The following is a 21008-nucleotide window of genomic DNA, read 5'->3' as shown; positions in this document are numbered from 1 at the left end:
CCAACCTGTAACCATCTGCTAGAAATGTGACCTCCAATGTTTACAATTTGTTCCGTTTGAAGATGCAGAAACACTCGGCACGGTCAGCTTGTCGGCTGTTTTGGACAGAATCTGGTGGGATCGTTTTGGAACACAAATAAAAAACAGAATTTGTTAAAAGTGTTCATGCTTGCGTAATATGTATGAGCAATGTGTTTGAAGGAGAATAATGGAGAAATGTTGATTTTAAAAATCTTGTTAGGGATTTTAGAAATCAGATATTGTATCAATTAGAAGAAGGCGGTTTATAACTATGCCTGCCATAAAGTTAGACCGTCAGATCCATTTATGAAGTTAGACCGTCAGATCCATTTATGAAGTTAGACCGTCAGATCCATTAAAAAAGTTAGACCGTCAGATCCATTTATAAAGTTAGACCGTCAGATCCTTTTATAAAGTTAGACCGTCAGATCCATTAAAAAAGTTAGACCATCAGATCCATTTATAAAGTTAGACCGTCAGATCCTTTTATAAAGTTAGACCGTCAGATCCTTTTATAAAGTGCAAATCGGCAAACGGGCAATTTGCCGATTTACCGAATTTGTCGACAAATCAATTTGCTAGAAATGTTGAAGACTTTATCTAAAAGATAAACTTTTTTTTTGAACAATCTTGTACTGGCTTGAAAATTTTTGAGAAATTTTTTAATGTAGTATATAATTTTAAAATACAATATTTTGCAGCTATTTTAAATTTGTTAGTTAAAAAAGCATTTTTTCTCTTTCAAACATTGTTGATACCAACTTTTGTTGAAAAACCTTCAGGCATTCTTCAATATTTCCCTATTTCTGTTCCTTCTTTTCTTTTGTAGTCATTTTGAATACTTTATTATTCATCAACAGCCAAATTTCTATTTTATGCCTGCATTTCCTAAGATCTGACCTGAAAATGTTTTATCAACAAGTTACAGTCATTTTAATTCTGATAAATTCAGTTTTACCTTTTTCAACTGATCCTCACGGTATTAATAAGGTCTTCTTTTATCTCGAAAAGCATCCAGAACTTGCTACAAGTTTATTGATCGTAAGTTATAGCTGAATAAAATTCGATTTTATTGTCGAAATTTCAGAGAGAAAAACAACACATCACTGGCGGTGTAAACTGTCTTCAATTCGACTATGTCTACTTTGAGTGGGTGAACGAAAAAGTCAAAAGTCCATTTCCGAAGTTAACAGACAAAAAAGAATATTGCACTATTGTCAAGTAAGTTATATCGCAGATAATATTCCAGATGTGACGATAAGAAAATATTCCAGGTGTGACAATGTTTTTGGGCCAGCAGACATTGTAAATTGCTCAATTTTTGATGGTTAAGACATTCTTGATAACAAATCTCATTTGGAATTTGAATGAAGATTTCAGCATTTTAGGTTTTTATTTAATTTCCAAAAAGAAAAATGTTTCTTGCATATATCCAAAATCATCGTTTGCATTGTACTCATTTTGTGAAGTTTCACTTGGGGTCAGAATGTCTTATTATATCGGTTTAACCTCAAAAAAATTCAGGAGTTGAGACGCAGAAATCTCATTTTATTTCGCATGATTAAGAGCGTGCTGACGTCACAAATTTTATGGAACAATATTCCCGCATTTTTTGTAGATCAAACTGTAATGAGGCAGCCTGTCACCAAGTGAAGTTTCAATATTCGGCATTGCCTTTGAATTAATCTGTTTTTAACTATGGGTTCACTGTATTCGGTTGGTATTTAAAGGTGGAGTAGCACCAGAAATTTTGTCTAAATACACTCATAGTGATCCAAAACGATCGAATATCATAATGAAACACTCTAAAAATTTTCAGTCAACGTTTTTGCAAATTCCCAAATTTAAAAAAAAAAGAGCTTCCAAGGAAATTTAGAGCAATGTCGCATGTTCAGACCCTTAGAATTTTTTAACACAAACAATTAAATTAAACTTAAAGTATAAAAATCGTAGAAAATTTTTTTTTGTTGACTTTAAAAATGATGAATGGCAAAAACTGAGTAATTGTCAATTTTTGACAGTAAATAAAAATTTTCAAAAAAATTTTGAAAAGTCTTACCACGATATTCGGCCATTTTGGCACCATCGGAGTGGTTTCTCACAATTTCCCCACTGGCGCTACTCCACCTTTACCTAAATAGCTGAAATGTTTCAGACAAATAACCAAAAGACCGAAGTTCAGTGAAATACTATTTATGTGAAATACTATTTATGGACTTAAAAGTGAGCAATCGCAAAAAAAAAAATTGGAATGGGAGAGAATGCGTATTTAACAGGTTTGAAGGACATGTACTTGGTTGGAATTATTAATGTGATTCTTGTGCTTGAACCGCTTGAACCGAATGTATGGAGATGAAAAATATGTAGACCGAACTTTTGACTAGTTAAAACAGTGAATATTAATAATTAAATCAGCCGGAAGTGTTGGGAATCGATTCATCTTGATACAATAGTCGATGCGTTTCATCAAGTTCTCTTTCCTCTTCCAGCCGACGTTCAACCCATTTTTTCTTAATCATCACTTTAAACCACGTTTCCATAGATATCACCAGGTTGTTAAGAGCTTCTTTTGATGCGTCTTGAGACGCCTTATTCTTGTCACGATTTGGATCTTTCTGAAATCATAAGAATGACTAAAAAGATCATCAAAAAATGTTTTGATACCTGTGATAGTGACTTGACAATGTCATCCATTATTTGTTGAAGAGCTTTGTAATGCTGCTCCACGTCATCAATTGATGCTTTCTTCAAAATATCCGTAATCTGTTGTTTGGTCATTCGTTTCTTTTTCTTTCTTATATTCTTTCTAGAAGATCCCGCTACTTTTTTTTCTTTTCCGTCTTCATCCAAACATTTTCGGATCACATCCCAAGCTTCTGAATCTCGATCCGAAAAGAGCCGACGAGATGCAAAGAACTGCAAGTCTTCATTGGACCCGGTTAATTGTGAGATTCAACTTACATTAAACGGAGACTCAGTGTTTTGACTAATACTGGGCTCTCCGTTAGTAGTGTGCTTACGATACATAAGAATATACGGCTGGCTTTTGGCAACTTGAGTCGCATCGCATCTTGTTACAACCATATCGTCGAACTTGTACCTGAAATTGTATTTTCTACTTTTTACTGGATGGTGATCTGTTCAATTTTCTTGGTTAAAAAAATTATTTTTATGCATGATGACTGGCAAAACGGTCATCTACTTCTATAGAACACTAAATGTGGTTAGAGATTGAACCGTATTGCAGGACTAGGGCTCCCACGAGGTCGCCGCAACGGCGCCTCCGCCGGCATCAGCGGTCGCTGCGCCGGCCTCACGGCATTACTCAAGCCTCATGTATCCGAATGAATAGTGCGGCGTGGAACCCCGTACGTGTCGGCCGCTTGCAAACAACCATCTCTTCGCATTACGTTGCCCATACACAAAGCCACCTTTTTCACGCCAAGTTTCAGAACCCCGAACGTGTCGGCCGCTCGAAATAACTACCTTTCGCACTTTATTGCACACACACAGCGGCGCGCGGCGTCGGTGTGAGCCCAGCGTGAGGCCCGCATTTTGCGCCTCACTCAGCTGGGAGCCTTATACTTTTATTTCCTGTTCACTGCAACCCACCACTGATTATCCTGTTCGTGTCTACAATATGAGACATAATGCCCAAACTCGAGGCTTCTTCCTTCATGGACCACAAATCCAACCAAATCATACAATGCTGGCTCGCCACTTGTCGTCCACCGACCAAAATCTTGGCTCCGCAACGGGAACTCGACCACCTTTCCCACTTTGCAAGATCCGAACATTGTGTGGCGGAAGCGTTTCAGCTGGATGATGATCACTTCCGGTAACCGGTGAGCTTTTGTTGATTTGGTGGCATCGACAAGACTGAAAATTTGTTCGAATATTTTTGTAACACAACTAACTTGAAGTGGAGTAACAACAGTGGGGATGGTGTTTAAGGTGAATTTTTTAGTACTAAAATGATAAAATATCATAGTAAAAATGTGTTTTTCACTTCATGAAAAGGCAACGGATATCAATATTTTGGCATATTTCTAAGTCTTTTACTGAGAAAATATTAAAAATCTGCGGAATGTTCTAGTGATTTATCTAGTTTTCTAGTGATATGAAACTATTGTGAATACATTTCGACAAAATCTTCACTGCCACTACTCCACCAGAAAAACTTACACTTCACATTTACTGCAGGAATATTGATTATCATCTTGTAGCGTGGAATTTTGAAAGAATCTGTCAAGACACGACTCTAGACTAGTCTTGTTGAACGCTCCCTGATGAACAAGAAATCCGGGGTCCTGTCCGTCTTCAATGTTTGATGAGGTGCATGGTGCTTTTGGTGTATCGAGTTTCTTTGATGCATACATTTCTTCAAACTCATTTTCTCCGACTATTGGAATTGAAAGATCCTGAAGATGGAATTGAATTTAGGCGGTTTTTGAGAAGTTACTCACCAAAAAATTTTCAATGGTCCGTGAGCGAAACCCGCATGAATGACATTGAATTTGATTCTCTAAAACTCCTTGGAAAATTGCTGAAATTGCAGTTTTCGTGTGCGGAGCATTCATAGCTATTGCGTAGTCCATTTCAGGATTCCCCATTTCGATTAGTGTATTTGTTCGGTGATACTCGGAGCATGTTTTCAAATCTCTGTCAAGAATATCAAGAAGGTTTCGCATGAATTCACTAGCATCTTGCTGCTGGAAACACTCAAATCCTGGCATCTCATTGCGAACACACTTTAAAAAATAATGGACTTATTAAGAATAAAAACGATATAAACCGCACTGTAATAATTTTCCAAGGACTCAAGTAAGGTAGAGGAAAATCACTATACATATTTCGGAGATCAAGTGCCATTTGAATTGCAGTTTTTGGAATGTCGTGTGAACAGTTTGACCAGCCACCTGGAGGTATCTGAAATAAACCGGATATGTTTTTGTACATTTAGGCTTCATACTTACAAGCTCTATCAAATACTGTGTGAACGGTGAGCAATGTCCTAAAAGTTGTAGAACCGCATTCATGTAACAAGTGTTCCCGAAATTGAGATACCCGAGCAATCCTATAACTTTTTAGAAATTAAATTTTACAATGTTTTCACTAACCTCTGAAAGCTAGAGGCTCCATTTTTCTTGTTTCCTGCTCCACTTTGTCGCTCGTTGAAAACTTGGTCTGAAACATAACATTATTGATACAAAAACGCGTGCCCCTACTAATTTCGTTATCACATCAATACTATATCATTTTTTTTCTACTACTTGATTACTTACATGTGTGAGGAACCGCTTGACAGGAGTGTAGACCATGCAACGTGTACATAGAATTGATTTCCGATCGTGATATAATATTGGAGGATGATTGTGAACCTTAAAAAATTGGAATAATTTTGAGAGCGCTGAGGTTGATTGATCTGTGCTTATCGAAGCATTAACTTATCAATTAACAACAATTTGGTGTTTTTTTTTCAATTTTCGGATAGATTAAAAATTTTTTAACCCTACACCTAATTGCTACCAAGCTTAAAACATGATGCTTAACTTATAAAAATGATTATGTTCCTATTTTTCTTCTGCACAGTTTTCTGTTTAGAAAAAAGTTCATCGCATGTGTCTGTCAAATTATATAAATATATGTAGATTACTATTTAACGGATATTATGTAAAAATGCAATTATATCAAAATTCAAAAAAGTAAGCAAAACTTGATGTCAATTTGCGAACAAACGTACCGCCATATGAGGAAGAAGGTGGTCGGAATTTTTGCAACAGCTTGACTTCAAACTATTAATACAATCTTGATGAGCACATGAGAAACTGACTGAATCATGGCAAGTCATGCATTTTAACTTCTTCTGTAGAAGCTGGCTGAGGTCTGATGGATTGATGTCTTTGACGTGTTTGCAGCGAGATTCCATTTGTTTTGGAAGCATCTGTAATTATTTTTGAGGTTTTTGGAAAATCAGGTATTGTGATGTTAAATGTTTGAGAAAGTCATTGGAAATATTCTTACCGGTCGCGGATTATTATTCTCTTCCAGATCATCCTTATCGGTATCTGTACCCGTTCCTGATTCAGACGATGACGACTCCTCATCTAGTATACCCTCTTCTTTTTCGATGTTCTGTGATGGCTGACTGCTATCCGAATTCATTCCGTCGTCATCACGCCCTGCACTATCCGCCATTCTGAAAAAAAATATAGAAAATTGAAATGAGAGTCATGTTAAATTTAAAAAAAAGTCATCATTAGTATCAATTGACCACAACGAAAAATGATATTGAAACCAAAAAAGAAAAAAACGTTAAGTTGTATTTCATATCATCAGTTTAATTAATAAGTTAATAGTATATTCGAAAATCTGTACTTTAAAAAAACAATGATGTCATTTCGGTAATAAGTGTAAAAAAATATGAAACTTGTGTATTATAACTCCACATTTTGAAAATTTAATTTCTTAACTTTTAAACGTGATCTTCATTTTGTTTTTTTTTTGAAACGATCTTTTCCAAACCTAATCATGATAATACTACTCACGTTTTAGATAAGTGGAGAAAAAAAACAATTACTAATTTACTTTTAAAATGTTGGAACACACGTACCGAAAATATTAGGTTAAATTTACAATTTGATCAAAAATTGAAAAATGAGTTTATTAAAAATTTTTACAAAATAATCCAAATTAACGTTATATTATAAAACAATTTTCAATTTAAAAAAAGTTTCTTAGAAAACAAAAATAAATAATAACACCGAGCATGACAATTCCGAACGACTGTCCAAGCAACAAGACATCTTCTAAATCAATAGAGAGGTGAGGCTACGCGAGGAAAACAACGACACTCCACCACGCGCTAAATACCGAGCAGTCGTCTTATTTTCGTTCGGTACCTATTTTCGACACTGTTTTTGCGAATTTACTTTCTTTTTTCTTAATAATTTTAATATTATCTTTATCGTGTAAGAAAAAATACGACTGACTGTTAGTTTCCATGAAAAAAATTGTGAAAATCAAGTTGCGAATTGGTGGGTTTTTGAAGTTCAATCTTTCTGTGTTCAATGTGCAATTTGGCAGCGATTTTATCGATTTTTCCGTTTCTCTTTGTTGCTTTAACTTCACAACTTTTATTGCTCACTATTCACCGAATATTTTTATAGGAAACAATGTTGGGTAGAAAGATCGCCGGAACTTGTCTCCGAGCGAACGTTCCATCGGTCGCGGCGACGTCTTCTACTCCTGCCACCCAAACCCGAAACTCCCACACAATCTGGTATCCAGATGCTAAATTTGAGCGTCAATTTAAGGTTGATTTTTTTTGTTGGTTACGAGTGACATCTCAATTTTCAATATTTCAGACCGGAGGTACCCTCGGAAAGCTGTGGATGTCGGAGCGGGTTTCGGATTTCGACGAGAAGATCGGACTTGACAAGCTTGAAAAGTTGGCCTATTCCGATCCAGTTATGAGTGATAACTACAGCGGAAAACAGAGGTAGAAATTTTACCGAGTACTTGAAAATTAAAATAATTTGTTTTTTTTTTCAGAGAGAAGAATCTGGAAAACATGATTCTCAACTTCGGACCACAGCATCCAGCCGCTCACGGAGTGTTGCGTCTCGTGTTGAAACTGGAAGGAGAAGTCATCATCAAGGCCATCCCACATATTGGACTCCTTCATCGTGCCACTGAAAAGCTCATTGAGCACAAGACCTACACTCAGGTATGTTTCTAAAACGATATTGAAAATGATAAATTGAAAATTTGTAAAATCTTCAACTCGGTCCAAGTTTAGAACTGAAAATGACAAATATTGTGTCTAAATAATAATTTTTTGTTTAGCCTAATTTTAGTTTTCAAAAGCTATGAAATCCGTTTCAAATCATTTTTTCTGTCACTCAAATCGAATATTCAATCAATTTTTCCAACTGTTTTCTTTGCAGGCTCTCCCATACTTCGATCGTCTCGATTACGTCTCCATGATGTGCAATGAGCAGGCTTGGTCTTTGGCTGTTGAGAAGCTTCTCGGTATTGACATCCCAACAAGAGCCAAATATATCAGAACTCTCATGGGAGAGCTCACTCGCATCCAGAACCACATCATGGGTATCACCACTCACGCCCTTGACGTTGGAGCTATGACACCGTTTTTCTGGATGTTCGAGGGTAAGTTTATTGTTTCAAAATAAGTACAAAACCAACATTGATTTTCAGAACGTGAAAAGCTCTTTGAGTTTTCCGAGCGAGTATCTGGTGCCAGAATGCATGCCAACTACGTCCGCCCCGGAGGTGTCGCTTGGGATCTTCCAATTGGTCTTATGGATGACATCTACGACTGGGCCATCAAGTTCCCAGAACGTATCGATGAGCTCGAAGACATGCTCACCGAAAACCGAATCTGGAAGGCCAGAACTATTGACATCGGACTTGTGTCAGCTGCTGATGCTCTCAACTGGGGATTCAGTGGAGTCATGGTCCGTGGATCTGGAATCAAGCAAGACGTGAGAAAGACCGAACCATACGATGCCTATGCTGATATGGAATTTGATGTTCCAATCGGAACCAAGGGTGATTGCTACGACAGATACTTGTGCCGTATTGAGGAGATGAGACAGTCGTTGAACATTGTGCATCAGTGCCTCAACAAGATGCCAGCCGGAGAAATCAAGGTCGACGATCACAAGGTTGTGCCACCAAAGAGAGCCGAGATGAAGGAGAACATGGAGTCTCTTATTCATCATTTCAAGTTCTTCACCGAAGGATTCCAAGTGCCACCAGGAGCAACTTATGTCCCAATTGAGGCTCCAAAGGGAGAGTTTGGAGTTTACCTTGTTGCTGATGGAACCGGAAAACCATATAGGTAACTATTTCATTTTTAATGTTAAGAATGCGGTGGTCTGAACCAAGGGTGTCAATGTCCCGTAAAATTTATATTATATATAAAAAATTTTAAATTTACAAAAACGGGACAGCGGGACTCCGGTTGACTATTAATTCTTGATTATGAAGTGATTACCAAATTAGGACCACACGCGCAGACATCTCCACCCTCCACCCTGATTTGAATGCCACAGTGGTCGGATCTGTAAACGACCCCTGTGGCCAAAGTGGTTGCGTCGCTGGTTAGTGTGCACAATCTCGCGGGTTCGATTCTTTTGAATGCTAAATCCTTTGTTCAGTTATTATAAGTAAGGGGACTTCTAATTGTTTGTAAAAAATCGAGTATTACAACCATTGGAATTTCTCTATTACATTTTTGGATTGGCAAAGTTGTAGTACTTGACTATAGGAAATGATTTAGCCTTTTAGGGAGGATGTCTTTTTCAGCAGGACGTCCTCGGCGGCAGGATCAGGACGCGTCCTCGTCCTTCGCGTTTGGACGTCCCCAATTCTCACTGTGTGTGTTTTTCACAATTTCAACAGTGAGACTTGAGGATGTCCAAACGCGCAGAACCTAACTCGTCCTTTTTAACAGCCCTAAAAGTGATAATTGTTATGTTCTGAAGGCGGAACGACGAGGAGAAGACAAGAAGTTTATTATATTAGTACTAAACTAAGGAATAAACCAGTTAGTTATAGAGCTCACGTTGTACAATCTTCTTAGCCACATCGTGGGTAAATACACTAGTAACAAGAGCTCAAAAGTCCAAGGTACAGATTTTTCACCAATTAAAAAGTTTGGAATTTTATTCAAATAAAATGGGAAAAGTGCAGCTTCAACATTTAACCACATTTTTTGCACTGTATTAAATAAATTGTCATTTTAGTGGAAGTGTATGAAATACTTTGTTCAAAGCTTCAGTGCAATACTAGTAGACACTGCAAGTTTTTTATTGGTTATCTAGAATGCAATTACAAAACTTTGAACAGCGTATTCCTAACATTTGAATAAGATATTTCTATGAATTGTTACTAGGCGGGATAGCTCAGTTGGTAGTGGTGGCCGCTAGTAGTCTGGAGGTCACAAGTTCAAGTTCCGCCTCACGCCTTAGGTTCGCCCAGCATCTAATGGGAAGTGAAGCTCATCATTCATCCATCACTGGATTATCGGCCACAGTCCCCGGCTAGGATGTGGCTTAAATTATAACCCAGTGGGAGCATCGCCAGGCAGTGTACCTGACTCCCAGATCCGCATTGATTTGCACTTGAAGAGAGAAATATTGTTCAAATTTTGAACTAAATGTCTGAAAATAAGATGCAAAGATTATAACACCGTTATACAATTAAAAATACAGTTGTATATAATAATGGTTACTGAAAAATGTAAGTGAACGGAAATTTCCAATTATTAATTTTTGTCATTTCACATACATACAATTAGGGCTGTGCAATCGGACGAATTCGTCCGGTTTTACCAGATTTACACGCGTCCAAAACAGAAGCTTTTTCAACATTAAATTGTCTCATTTCAGATGCTTCATCCGCGCTCCAGGGTTTGCTCACTTGGCGGCCATCCACGATGTGTGCTACATGTCTCTTATCGCCGACATTGTCGCTGTCATTGGAACTATGGATATTGTGTTCGGAGAGGTCGATCGATAAATACTCAACTCATTAGGCACGTAGACGGATTCTCTATAGCACATTCTCAACTCACTCTTTATTTATCCCTTGCACCGCGAAATGTGTTCTGTTTATTTTCTTTTCTTTTCAAAGTTCGTTTTTTTCTGAAATTCAAAAATGTAGATTTGTATCTGTTCACTGTTGTTCAGGATGTTCAATAAATAAGTCTGCAACCAAGACGCAAAGAAAAAACGCTTTATTAAGAAAATACTCACAACAATAAAAATAGAGCTAACATTATGATCAAGATTATGAAAGGAATGACAACACGCGTTGATGAGGTTGAACTTCGGGGTGCCAAAGTTGAATGGTGAGGACAAGTCGGAAGGATGATGAAGATGCACCGTCGAATTGGAGCTGAAATTTTAACTATGAACTTTAAGGTAATATTTAAAGACGGCTTTCAACTTTTGAGATCGTTGCCTTACTAGTTAGAAATTCGAAAAGTATTGAAAATTTGCCAATTGTTTGGGCATTGAGTTTTTATGTGCTTATCAATTGATATATCAAAATTAATAGTTTGTACCAGGGCTTCCATGAGGTCGCCGCAACGGTGCCTCCGCCGGGCTCACGCCGCATGTATAGTGCGGCGCGGAACCACAAACGTGTCGGCCGCTTCCAAATAACCACATTTTGGATTTACTGACACACACAGCGGCGCGCGGCGTCGGCGTGAGGCCCGCATTTCGCGCCTCACACAGCTGGGAGCCCTAGTTTGTACCTAGACTCCCTAAAAAGTATTGATTCAAGAAATGCTAGACATTGAAAAGTATGCCAATACATTTACGATGCCCCCAACTCTATTCCAATGAACCAACCTCGTGTTCAAAACTGTCATCATAAATGATAAATTTCCCGGATCTCCATCCCTTTGTCTCATTACCAACACGTATCCTTGCTTCAGATGGAGAGACAAGACCCAAATGTGCTTGGAGGTGATAGTTCGTAGGACCACAGTGTGGCAGAATAGAAGCACCTGATGATAACACCGACAAATGCATCTGTAAATGAATAAACGTTATCATGATCTTTTTCGGTGAACATACATCTGACTTGCTGGCATTACTGGAAGCTGCAAATTCTTGAAGGATTAAGCATGTCTGTGGCATTCTCTCGCAGCTAGATTTTATAAAATTTTGCTCGGACATAATTGGGAAGAACTTCCATTGTCCATCGATGACGAGCTGTTGGTTATGATCCAACCAACAATCGCTGCAATCCTTCAAAACCTCCATGCCTTCCTGTCTGATTGTCGCCCACTGCCGTTCAACTGTCTTCAGAAACTTGGAGTACGGAGTCTGATCCATTGCCCACCAAGCCCTGCCGGTGAGTCCTTCAATGTTGTACAAGCTTCTCTGCTGGGCAGTCATGAAAACTCCCATTTGTGCAGCCTTCTGGTAAACAGCGTCAGCTTCACTTTTACGCCCGAGGGTTGTGAGACCATGGCCGAGTTGATAGTAAAATTTCGGATCGGTTATTTCATTGTCAGCATTTTTTAAACTTTTCCTCATTAGAGCAACACCTTGTTCAACTTTGTCGTCGTGTGCCTGGAAAAAGTTGTTTCAATTAGGGCCGGCATCTTGAGCGTCCGGACGTCCGTTTTTTAGAACTTTGAAAATTTCCCGAGGGGTAGGTTTTCACGGCGGCCGACAATTTCCGAGTTTCGCCACTCACTATACTTAATCATATAATTTTTGTAATGAGTGGCTAAACTCGGAAATTGTCGGCCGCCGTGAAACTCTACACTTCGGAACATTTTGAAAGCTTCAAAACCGTACGCCGGACTTCTCATATCCCAGTCCTAGTTTCAATTGATTTAAAGATCATTTTTAAGTACAAGTTAAGCTTTATAGAATAAAAACACACCTTCAAAATATATCCATAATAAGCCAATGCAATTACGTGGTTCGGATCATTTGCTAAAACATTTTTCAGCACAGTTCTTGCATCTTCATATCTTTTCATCATCACGAAAGAAATCGCAAAATCGGTTTGCAAGTTGAGCTCTTCTGGGAATCTATCAATAAAATAGCGATGAGCCGTGAGAGTTTTATGCAGTTGGCCCCGGAATCGAGTTTTCTCAATGAGTCTTTGAGCCGCTTGTCTGAAAAGTTCCCCATGTTGCTTATGTTTAGATTTTCAATGTTCAATCCACCTGAAAAGGGCATCCGGAACACCGCTGTTTTGAAGAATCTTCTCGTAAATCTCAATAGCTTTATCTCTATCTGTTTCATCGGCTTCTATCTCTCCTCTTATATCATAAGCGCGTGCTTTTCCAAAGTATGCTCTAGTTGATGCTGGATAGACTGCGATGACATGGTCAAAAAGTTCCATGGCTTCTTCATATTGGTGCTGAATTAGAAGGGCTTATAGTTTTTGCAATCTTGTTGCAAAAAAAATAAATAAATAAAACGAACATTAATTTGTTAATTAGAAAGTTTGACAGAACAAAAAACGATTTATTAGACACTAAAACAGACAAAATAGCAATGAAATGGAAAAAAGTGATTGATAAGAGGAAAGGTGTTGAAACAGAATAATGAAGGAAAAGGGAAACAGTCTATACAAATTTGAATTCTACACAAAACGACATTGCCTTTTCATTTCTCCATTTCAACTCTCCTCTCTCTCACTTTCCGTATCCATGTCACCACCGGACGGACCCTGTGCTTTTCTTAGAACAGAAAAATTGAAACAAAAATTTGGGGGAAACACTGTTGCAAATTGTACGTGGTGAAATGATCCTCTCAAACACATACACCCGCAGTCATGGCGTTATTACGAATGATAAATTTGCAACAAAAAAAAGAAAAACAATCTAGTAGGTTCACACGCAAAAAAACCAAGTTTAAGGTCGCTGTTTTCCTTTAGTCACCAACTTCCGACTTGATTTTTTCAATGGGATATCTACCTTTTCCACAAGGTTGTCCGCCCGATCAAGAATGTCTCGGAAGCCGATTTCTTCTTTGGTGGTAATAGCGTGACGTTTGTAGGAACTACTGCTATCTCTGGAAAAAAGTTTTGAAAACGTTGGAAATTAGAATGAGAAGAGAAAAACTAGAATTTTGAATAAAACAAATGTCATCTGGAATCTGATCTTTTGGTACTGAAAATCAAAGAAATAACTTTCATCCAGATGTTGTAGAAAGAAGTTTGAACTAAAATGTTGCTAATTTTACTAAATACATATGTACTAGTTTATTCCTATAAGGTTATGTGTTTAGATCCTTTTCTAGACTTTTTTTCTAGTAAGCACGTGGTGTCATTACGATGTGATCTACAAAAATGCGGAAATTTTTTTTCCACAAAAAAACGTCAATTCTCGTTGATCTACGTAGATCAAACCGAGGACACTCTGACATCACGTGAGCAAGGTGATTGTCGGCGTAAAATCGTGTCCTATTAAAGGTGAAGTAGCGCCAGTGGGAATTTTGTCTAAATGCACTTATAATAATCCAAAACAACCGAATATCATAATAAAACACGCCAAAAATTTTTAGATTTTTCAGAATTTCCGGTCAAAGTTGTGGCAAATCGCCATAATTTCTAAAAAATACGAACTTTTGAGCAAATCTAAAGCAATGTCGCATGTTTCGACCCCTACAATGTTTTAATATAAATAATTTGAACAAAATTAAAACATAGAAAATGTCGAAAAAAAGAACTGAGTAATTGCCACTTTTTGAAAGTAAATAAAAAAATTTCAAAATTTTTTTTGAAAAGTTTTATCATGATATTTGGTCATGTTGGGAATAAAGGTGTGGTTTTTAACAACTTCCCCACTGGCGCTACCCCACCTTTAAAATAATAATAACGCTTCTTTTTCAAAAAAAGTGTTACAGTTAGAAGTGAGTATTATCCGAAAAAATCGTTTTAGAGATACGACTTGACGATATTGTTGTAAACTTTTGACTGTAAAATGTTTACATTCCATTTTTTCAAAAAATTTAAACTTTAGAAAAAATCACTCACCTATCAGAAATCCTCTCATCAACATCATCCTCATCATCATCTTCCCTATCATTTTTGTTAACTTCACTATCATCATCTTCATCATCATCGTCTTCATCATCGAATTCATCATCCAAAATTCGTTCTACCATGGATTTTGTCTAAAACTCCAAAATTACTTCCACAATAAAAATTCAAAAATACATACCTTTTTCTTTGTAACGAGCAGTGATTTTCTTGGTTTAAGACTTTCACGATTTGGACAATCTTGATGAATGCACTCACGATTTCCACCTTGCCGCGGCCGGTTGTCTCGGCGGCTCTCTCGAAGATGCTGACGTCGAAGACGTTGAGCTTCACGATGTGAAACATGCGGCTCATCATCGCCATCATTTTTCTCTTCGACTACTTTGTCTGATTTTGCTTCCACCGACGTTTTCTTATTTTTTCCATCTTCTTCATCATCATCATTGCCGTCATCATCGTCATCATCATCATCTCCATCATCTTTCTCCGCATCATTTCCATCATCCTTTTCATCGTCGTCGTCGTCACCATCATCATCATCGTCATCTTCATCGTCGTCATCATCATCAAGATCTGGTTCTTCCTTCACTGGTTGATATTTCTTATTCTTATCCTTCTTTTCTTCCCTTTGATTGTGAGCTTTCTGCTTACGCGATGGCTCTTGTGGAGCTGGAGCTTCCACATCATCGTCATCTTCATCGTCGTCATCATCATCGTCCTCAACGACCTCTACTTTTGCAGTTTTCTGTTGTTTCTTAAGTTTTCTCAATTCTCGAGGATTCAGGATCTGGTCATTTTTGGATTTTGGTTCTTCTTTTACAGCTTTCTGAAATCACAATTTTTTTTGATTGATCGTTTCACAGGGTAACTTTTTTTAACGTATTTATGTATATGTTTGTAAAAAACTATTTGAAAATTGGTTACCATAAATTAAACGTTTTTGTAGAATAAAACAAGAAACTGCATTTTTGTTTTATATTTAATTAACGGATTTGACTAACACTGTCATTTAAAAAAATTATGCTAACTTAGTTGTTTTGAAAACTGTTAGACAGAAGAAAACCTAGAATGTGATTAAACAAGCCTAGTTTTTTGATGGGTAGGTGTCTTGAACAACTTTTGAAATTGAAACAAGTACTAAACAGTTTATCACAGATTATTCAGAAAATGCAGTGGTATTTATAATTTGAAAACGATTACTAAATTTGGGTGGTACTTGTTTATTATATGCCCTCGTTTTAAAATTAAATTAAACAATTTTCAGAACGTCTCATTACGAAATTCGGTAGTTTTGGGCCAGTTTGGATCTAAAAAAGCAAAGTCTCAAATTTCGGTACCCCACCTTTAAAGGAACAATTGTGTCTGTTTACATTCTTAATTGAAACAAAGAGGCGTGTACGACTAGTTTAAAAAGTCCCCTAGTTTTTTTTTTGAAGATGTTCCAAATTCATCACCATATGATTTTCCCCCATCTCACCTCATTCAGCCGATCAGTGATCTTTTTCCTGAGCCCCGCAAAAAGCCGTCCTCCCAACGTATGCTCATTTGATTCTTCATCATCCTCATCATCCGCTGAAACGAATTATACGTTCCTCTAATCAAGATCATCTGGCAAACTAACAATCCGTCACTTGAGCTGCAGCTGGCTGTGTTGTTTTTTGTTGCGTCGTCTGCTGCTCTTGTTTCTTGCTCACTCGCGGACTCGGTGTAGGAGGCTCATCGTCACTGAAATTTGAAATTTGAAGAAACCACTAATTACAAGAAGACAAGGAAATTTAAAACGTTTCGTTTTTGTCGTTTTTTATCCATTGATCATTAACTTACTCATCGTCATCATCATCGTCTTCTGTTGCAGAACCGGGGTGGTTGTATGCTGGAACGTCATCATCATCTGCTGACGAGTGGCTGCTGAGATCTGCAAAAAAAAGTGATGTAGCCGGAATGATTTGCAGATAACAGCTCACCATGATGTGAATCTCCGGCGTCTTTTGCGGAGAAAATTGTGTATAAACTAGAGCAAAGGAAAATAAAAACTAGAAGAACAATCCACGTGCGTGCGCCACCCTAAATAATTTAAACTGATTAATATGTATGATTTTTCAAAACAATGGTGTAAATTTTTCATTAGAGAAAGTCTCAATTCACCTACCTTTGTCACACTATAATCTACTTTTGGTACAGGTGTCAGAGCAACCGTGAGAACCGGATTGACGCCAGCTGAAAAATGATTTCAATTAGTTATACATCAAGTCGGTCCCCGTATGCCATTTTCTCAAATCTCCACATTTTTCCCTCAACTTCCACATATTGCACACACAACTTTGAAACTAATGGTTCTCACTTGAATTGGATCCCATAAAATCGAGAAACGCCGATGTTGTTGTGGCGACACAAAGAGCATTTTGGTTTTGAAGGCACATTAGTCAAGAAAGAAGCTCGTCGAAATGACTGCTTTTCCAATCAGGTCAACCGCCCCCAAGTTTTGGTTTGCACAGAGTTGGGGAAAAAGTTGGAAAGTTTGAATGAAGCCAGATATCTTGAGCAAACAACGACAATAAATTGAAAGTACACTATTGATCTTATAGGTTGAGATAAATAATATCAAGACTAGGAAAATGAATAGGTGGGTATATATGTATCACAGACTGAACAAGACCTCTATACAGTTTGAAGTGATTTTTGAATAATTGGAGTAAGGTATAATTATATACTTTGAACCGCCATAACTTTTTGTTGAGAAATTTTCAGCACGTCTCATTATGAAATTTGGTAGTTTTGGACCAATTTTAGTCTAAAAAAGCAAAGTCTCAAATTTCGATACTCCACCGAGTATCGATCGACCACGTATTCACATAGATAACTGAATCTACACGTTCTTACAGTGAAAACCATAACCGTAACTACCAAAAATTACACATGTTTAATTTTTAAAAAGAGTAATATTTTAAGCTCCCGTAGACAGAAAACTGAACTTATCCGTTAAAGTTTGTAGTAATTTTTCTACTGAAAAACACAAATTTGAAACCAAAATTTCAATATTTAACTTTCTTAAAACTATTAGTTATAGTAAACACACAACATCTAGACTTACAATAATTTTCATAATATGTGGCCGAAAGATCCGAAAAGTTGGATATGCTCTCTCGATTGAACCTTCTAGATAGACGATTATACGAGCTTAACGGTCTGCCCACCGTCTCTTCTCCATAGTTCACATGGCGCAGTTTAACAGAGCCATATGGGGAATCAGTATTCTTGAAACATTGTTGTGCAGAGTTTGCATACATTAGCAAGTTGTGAATCAAAAAGGAGAGGGGGTCAAATGTCGTGTTGCAGACGGCCCAGGGATGCACACACAAACGCCCCGAGATAGAGATAGCAAGAGGCGATGGAGACTTTGTGGCGTCGACAGAAAGTGAGTGCTTATTTGAGTACTATGCGCGGGGCGATTTCCGTCGCCTCCCACCCCTTTTTTCTTTTTTTTTTCTTCGCCGATTCTTCAATAAATTTGATATCTTTTGTGTTGCTTTTTTGTATCAGTAGAAGTAATCTTGAGCAAAAGTAAAAAGATTTTACCCCATCCACAGACCAAAACGAGGAGCGATATATGGAAAAAATAAGCGTATGAATTCTAGACGCCACGATGATCAACAAGTATGGATAAGCTGTAAGGATAAGGGTAGTTAGAATTGGAGGGGATGTCGCAAGTATCAATTATCGAAATCGTCTACACAGAATATCAAATTTTAAGATTATTTGTGGTCACTACTTTGATGACGAAAAATGTTTCCCTAACCTTCAAGGAGGTCGTGCGTATTTCCGTTGTTCAAAGCTCAAAGTCAGAATTTTTGGAGTGAAAATTTGTTTGGAATTTCTCGTTGCAGGTGATTTCTAATTCATAATATATAAGACTGTAAACTATTTCATAGGAAGCTTGGATAAAAAAGTGGGCCACTCAGGCATTTTTTAGTGTTTGGTGCGTTCAGTTTGTGTCAGTTTGTGTCGTGTCAGTTTGACAAAACAAAGGCAATAAGAATTATTTTTGAAAAAGTTTTCAAACAATAATAAAATTTTCACCACAAAAAAAAAATTGAAATGTACTATACGTTTAGAAAAAATCAAAAAAAAAAAAAAAAACGTTAGTTTAGTCAATATTGGCACTTTTCGAAGTTTTTACTTGAAAAGAACGATATCATCCAATTTGAATGAGAAACGTAAAAAGCTCGACCAGAAAAATTTCAGAATAAGTGAAACGAAAGATTTTTGAAGTATGAAATGTGAAGAAAAATATACATGCCGAAGAAAAATGGGTGAAAAATGAACAAAAATATTACGGTTTCTCACTAATTAGTTTTTCAAAAATTAATTTTGACTAGTGGAAAAAGTAAGGATTCTTTGAAAATCGTATTGTGTTAAGAATGTTACAAAATTTTACAAAATTACAAAAATTAGTTACAAAATTTTTTTAATTTAACAAAATATTGAATTCAGAATATAATCACTTTTGCACCAACCCTCATGTTCTAGGAAAAAAATTACTTGAAAAAAAATTATAGGCATTTTTTGGTCTGTTTCAAAACTACACTTCTACAAGCTTTGCGAGCATTTTCACATGATTTTATTGAAATATTTCAATTAAAATTCAAAGCAGTGTTCAGTTTGAATACGAATATCTAGTTCGAAAAATATACTGGCAGCCTCGATGTGATTTTGTTTTCGATCTGTTGAAAACGTTCCAGTTAAACTACATCACGTGGTGCCAGGGTATCCCATAACGGTTTGATCTACAAAAAATGCGGAAATTTTTTGCCCGAAAAAATGTGACGTCAGCACGTTCTTAGCCATGCAAAATTAGTTGAGAAGTCTGCGTCTCAACTCCCGCATTTTTTGTAGATCTTTTTTTAAAAAGGATTAAAGGAAGGACGATCCGTTCTTCAGGTGCTATGCACTGCGGATCTGGGATTCAGGTACATTGCCTGGTGGTGATCCCTCTGGGCTGTAATTTAAGCCACATCCTAGCCGGGGACTGTGGCCGAAAATCCAGTCGTGGATTGCTCCACTTCCCAATAGAGGCTGGGTGAACCTAGGGGGTGAGGCCGGACTTGAACTCGTGACCTCCAGACTGCTAGCGGCCACCACTACCGACTGAGATACCTGCCCCACATAGATCAAACCGAAATGAGACACTCTGTCATCACATAATGTGTACATTTAAAAAAAATTAATTAAAAATTATGAACCTCATAATAATATTTTTAGTCCCTTTTTTGCAATGTTTTTTGAAGTAGCCTAGAAAACCCTTTTCACTTTACCTGTCGAAGCTTGACGTCGGAACGCCGGATTTGCATTGCCATTTGCAGTCATTTTGTCTTGAGGAGTAATAAAGTTGTCAGTCACTTAGAGTTGAGTAAGTCATGAAGAACACCAGAAAAAGATGAAATTGTCTCAATAGACACGATAGTTCAAAAAAAAAACTTGGGTCGATATCAGTGATATGATACTTTGTTTTTGTTTTTATTTTCCAATTTTTCTTATTGCTTCCTCAGTTTTTCGTTTTCTTCTTTTTTCTTTCTTTTTCGCACGGCCAAACAATCCCCGCCTCTTCACTCTTTTCCGTTATTATTTTTTGTCGTCGTCTCGCCGTTTTACTCGGTCTATTCACAAAAGAGTTCTCGTCACTGAGCTGTCTTTTCCGATGAGAAAAGAAGAGTTTTTAGTTGTCTTCTTTTCCGGAATGAACTGCTCCGTGAGCGCTCTTAGGTGTCGATCGGTCTGAAATTGGAAGTGTTCCGAAGACGATTGCAAAAAATAAAGAGAAAAACGCTTGAGAAAAACTATGGTTTTGGAACACTGGCTAGTAATTTTGAAAAATATATTTTGGGGATGAAGTTTAAAGGTTGAGTAGCGCATGTGGGGAAACTGTTAAAAACCACTCCTTTGGTCCTAAAATATTCAAATATCATAATAAAAATTTTCAAAAAATTTTTGAATTTTTTTTATTTCCTGTCAAAAAATGACAATTACTCAGTTTTTGCCACTCATAATTTTGGAAGACGACCAAAAAAAACATTTTTTTCTACATTTTTTATATTTTAATTTTGTTTTGATTACTTGTATTGAAACATTGTAAGGGTCGGAACATGCGACATTGCTTTGGATTTCCTCAAAAGCTCATATTTTTCAAAATTTGGCAATTTGCCAAAGCTCCGAAATTATGAAAAAATCTGAAAATTTTCGGAGTGTTTTGTTATGATATTTGGTTGTTTTAGGTCATTATAATTGTACTTAGACTAAATCCCTACTGGCGCTACTCCACCTTTAAAACTGAAAAACTTTAAACTCAAAATTCGTAGTTTTTAGATTATGTTTTAGTGTTCAATTGAGAACCATGTGAGAAAATCTTTTTCAAAAAATATCAAAAATTCATAGAAAGTTAAATA

General features: G+C 37.0%; 4 protein-coding genes and 4 non-coding genes across 9 annotated transcripts; 6 read left to right on the top strand and 2 right to left on the bottom strand.

The window, feature by feature from the left end:
• Positions 1-410: 410 nt before the first annotated feature.
• Positions 411-1406, top strand: K09A9.8 (uncharacterized protein). Its single transcript, NM_001270337.5, has 3 exons — positions 411-1062; positions 1109-1242; positions 1296-1406. Exons 1-3 carry the CDS (start codon positions 928-930, stop codon positions 1351-1353), a joined length of 327 nt encoding a protein of 108 aa, NP_001257266.1. The 5' UTR covers positions 411-927; the 3' UTR covers positions 1354-1406.
• Positions 1407-2200: 794 nt separating this feature from the next.
• usp-33 (Ubiquitin carboxyl-terminal hydrolase) lies at positions 2201-6220 on the bottom strand. The gene is made up of 12 exons (NM_078169.9): positions 6046-6220; positions 5765-5965; positions 5307-5402; positions 5142-5208; positions 4998-5098; positions 4822-4950; positions 4488-4772; positions 4207-4442; positions 3634-3900; positions 2983-3121; positions 2686-2937; positions 2201-2636 (listed from the first exon to the last, which is right to left on the bottom strand). The coding sequence occupies exons 1-12, from the start codon at positions 6217-6219 to the stop codon at positions 2433-2435; spliced, it is 2151 nt and encodes a 716-aa protein (NP_510570.2). The 5' UTR covers position 6220; the 3' UTR covers positions 2201-2432.
• Positions 6221-6860: 640 nt separating this feature from the next.
• On the top strand, positions 6861-6994 carry K09A9.9. The gene has a single exon (NR_072778.1). It is a non-coding gene; the product is annotated as an Unclassified non-coding RNA K09A9.9 (non-coding RNA).
• Positions 6995-7190: 196 nt separating this feature from the next.
• Positions 7191-10802, top strand: gas-1 (putative NADH dehydrogenase [ubiquinone] iron-sulfur protein 2, mitochondrial). The gene is made up of 6 exons (NM_078168.6): positions 7191-7337; positions 7389-7522; positions 7576-7750; positions 7971-8193; positions 8242-8887; positions 10440-10802. Exons 1-6 carry the CDS (start codon positions 7197-7199, stop codon positions 10567-10569), a joined length of 1449 nt encoding a protein of 482 aa, NP_510569.1. The 5' UTR covers positions 7191-7196; the 3' UTR covers positions 10570-10802.
• Positions 9218-9277, top strand: mir-1829.1. Its single transcript, NR_024317.2, has one exon. It is a non-coding gene; the product is annotated as a pre-microRNA mir-1829.1 (primary transcript).
• K09A9.6 (Aspartyl/asparaginy/proline hydroxylase domain-containing protein) lies at positions 10777-20346 on the bottom strand (the record flags this gene model as incomplete). 2 transcript variants are annotated; one of them, NM_078167.7, is made up of 14 exons in its annotated part: positions 19881-20346; positions 16718-16785; positions 16533-16632; positions 16393-16483; positions 16190-16293; positions 16046-16140; positions 14750-15394; positions 14563-14702; positions 13502-13598; positions 12746-12942; positions 12457-12694; positions 11637-12137; positions 11409-11591; positions 10777-10947 (listed from the first exon to the last, which is right to left on the bottom strand). In NM_078167.7, exons 1-14 carry the CDS (start codon positions 19930-19932, stop codon positions 10840-10842), a joined length of 2619 nt encoding a protein of 872 aa, NP_510568.1. In that variant the 5' UTR covers positions 19933-20346. The 2 variants fall into 2 exon arrangements, with proteins under 2 accessions (NP_510568.1, NP_001123163.1); NM_001129691.5 differs by lacking the exon at positions 19881-20346 and adding an exon at positions 17660-17870 and having other exon boundaries at positions 10840-10947.
• On the top strand, positions 16933-17078 carry K09A9.11. The gene has a single exon (NR_072776.1). It is a non-coding gene; the product is annotated as an Unclassified non-coding RNA K09A9.11 (non-coding RNA).
• Positions 17379-17528, top strand: K09A9.10. The gene has a single exon (NR_072775.1). It is a non-coding gene; the product is annotated as an Unclassified non-coding RNA K09A9.10 (non-coding RNA).
• Positions 20347-21008: the final 662 nt, after the last annotated feature.

This window comes from Caenorhabditis elegans, chromosome X (assembly GCF_000002985.6).
Source record: "Caenorhabditis elegans chromosome X".
Classification (NCBI taxonomy): domain Eukaryota; kingdom Metazoa; phylum Nematoda; class Chromadorea; order Rhabditida; family Rhabditidae; genus Caenorhabditis; species Caenorhabditis elegans.
This window is presented reverse-complemented; position numbering and strand designations above follow the sequence as displayed.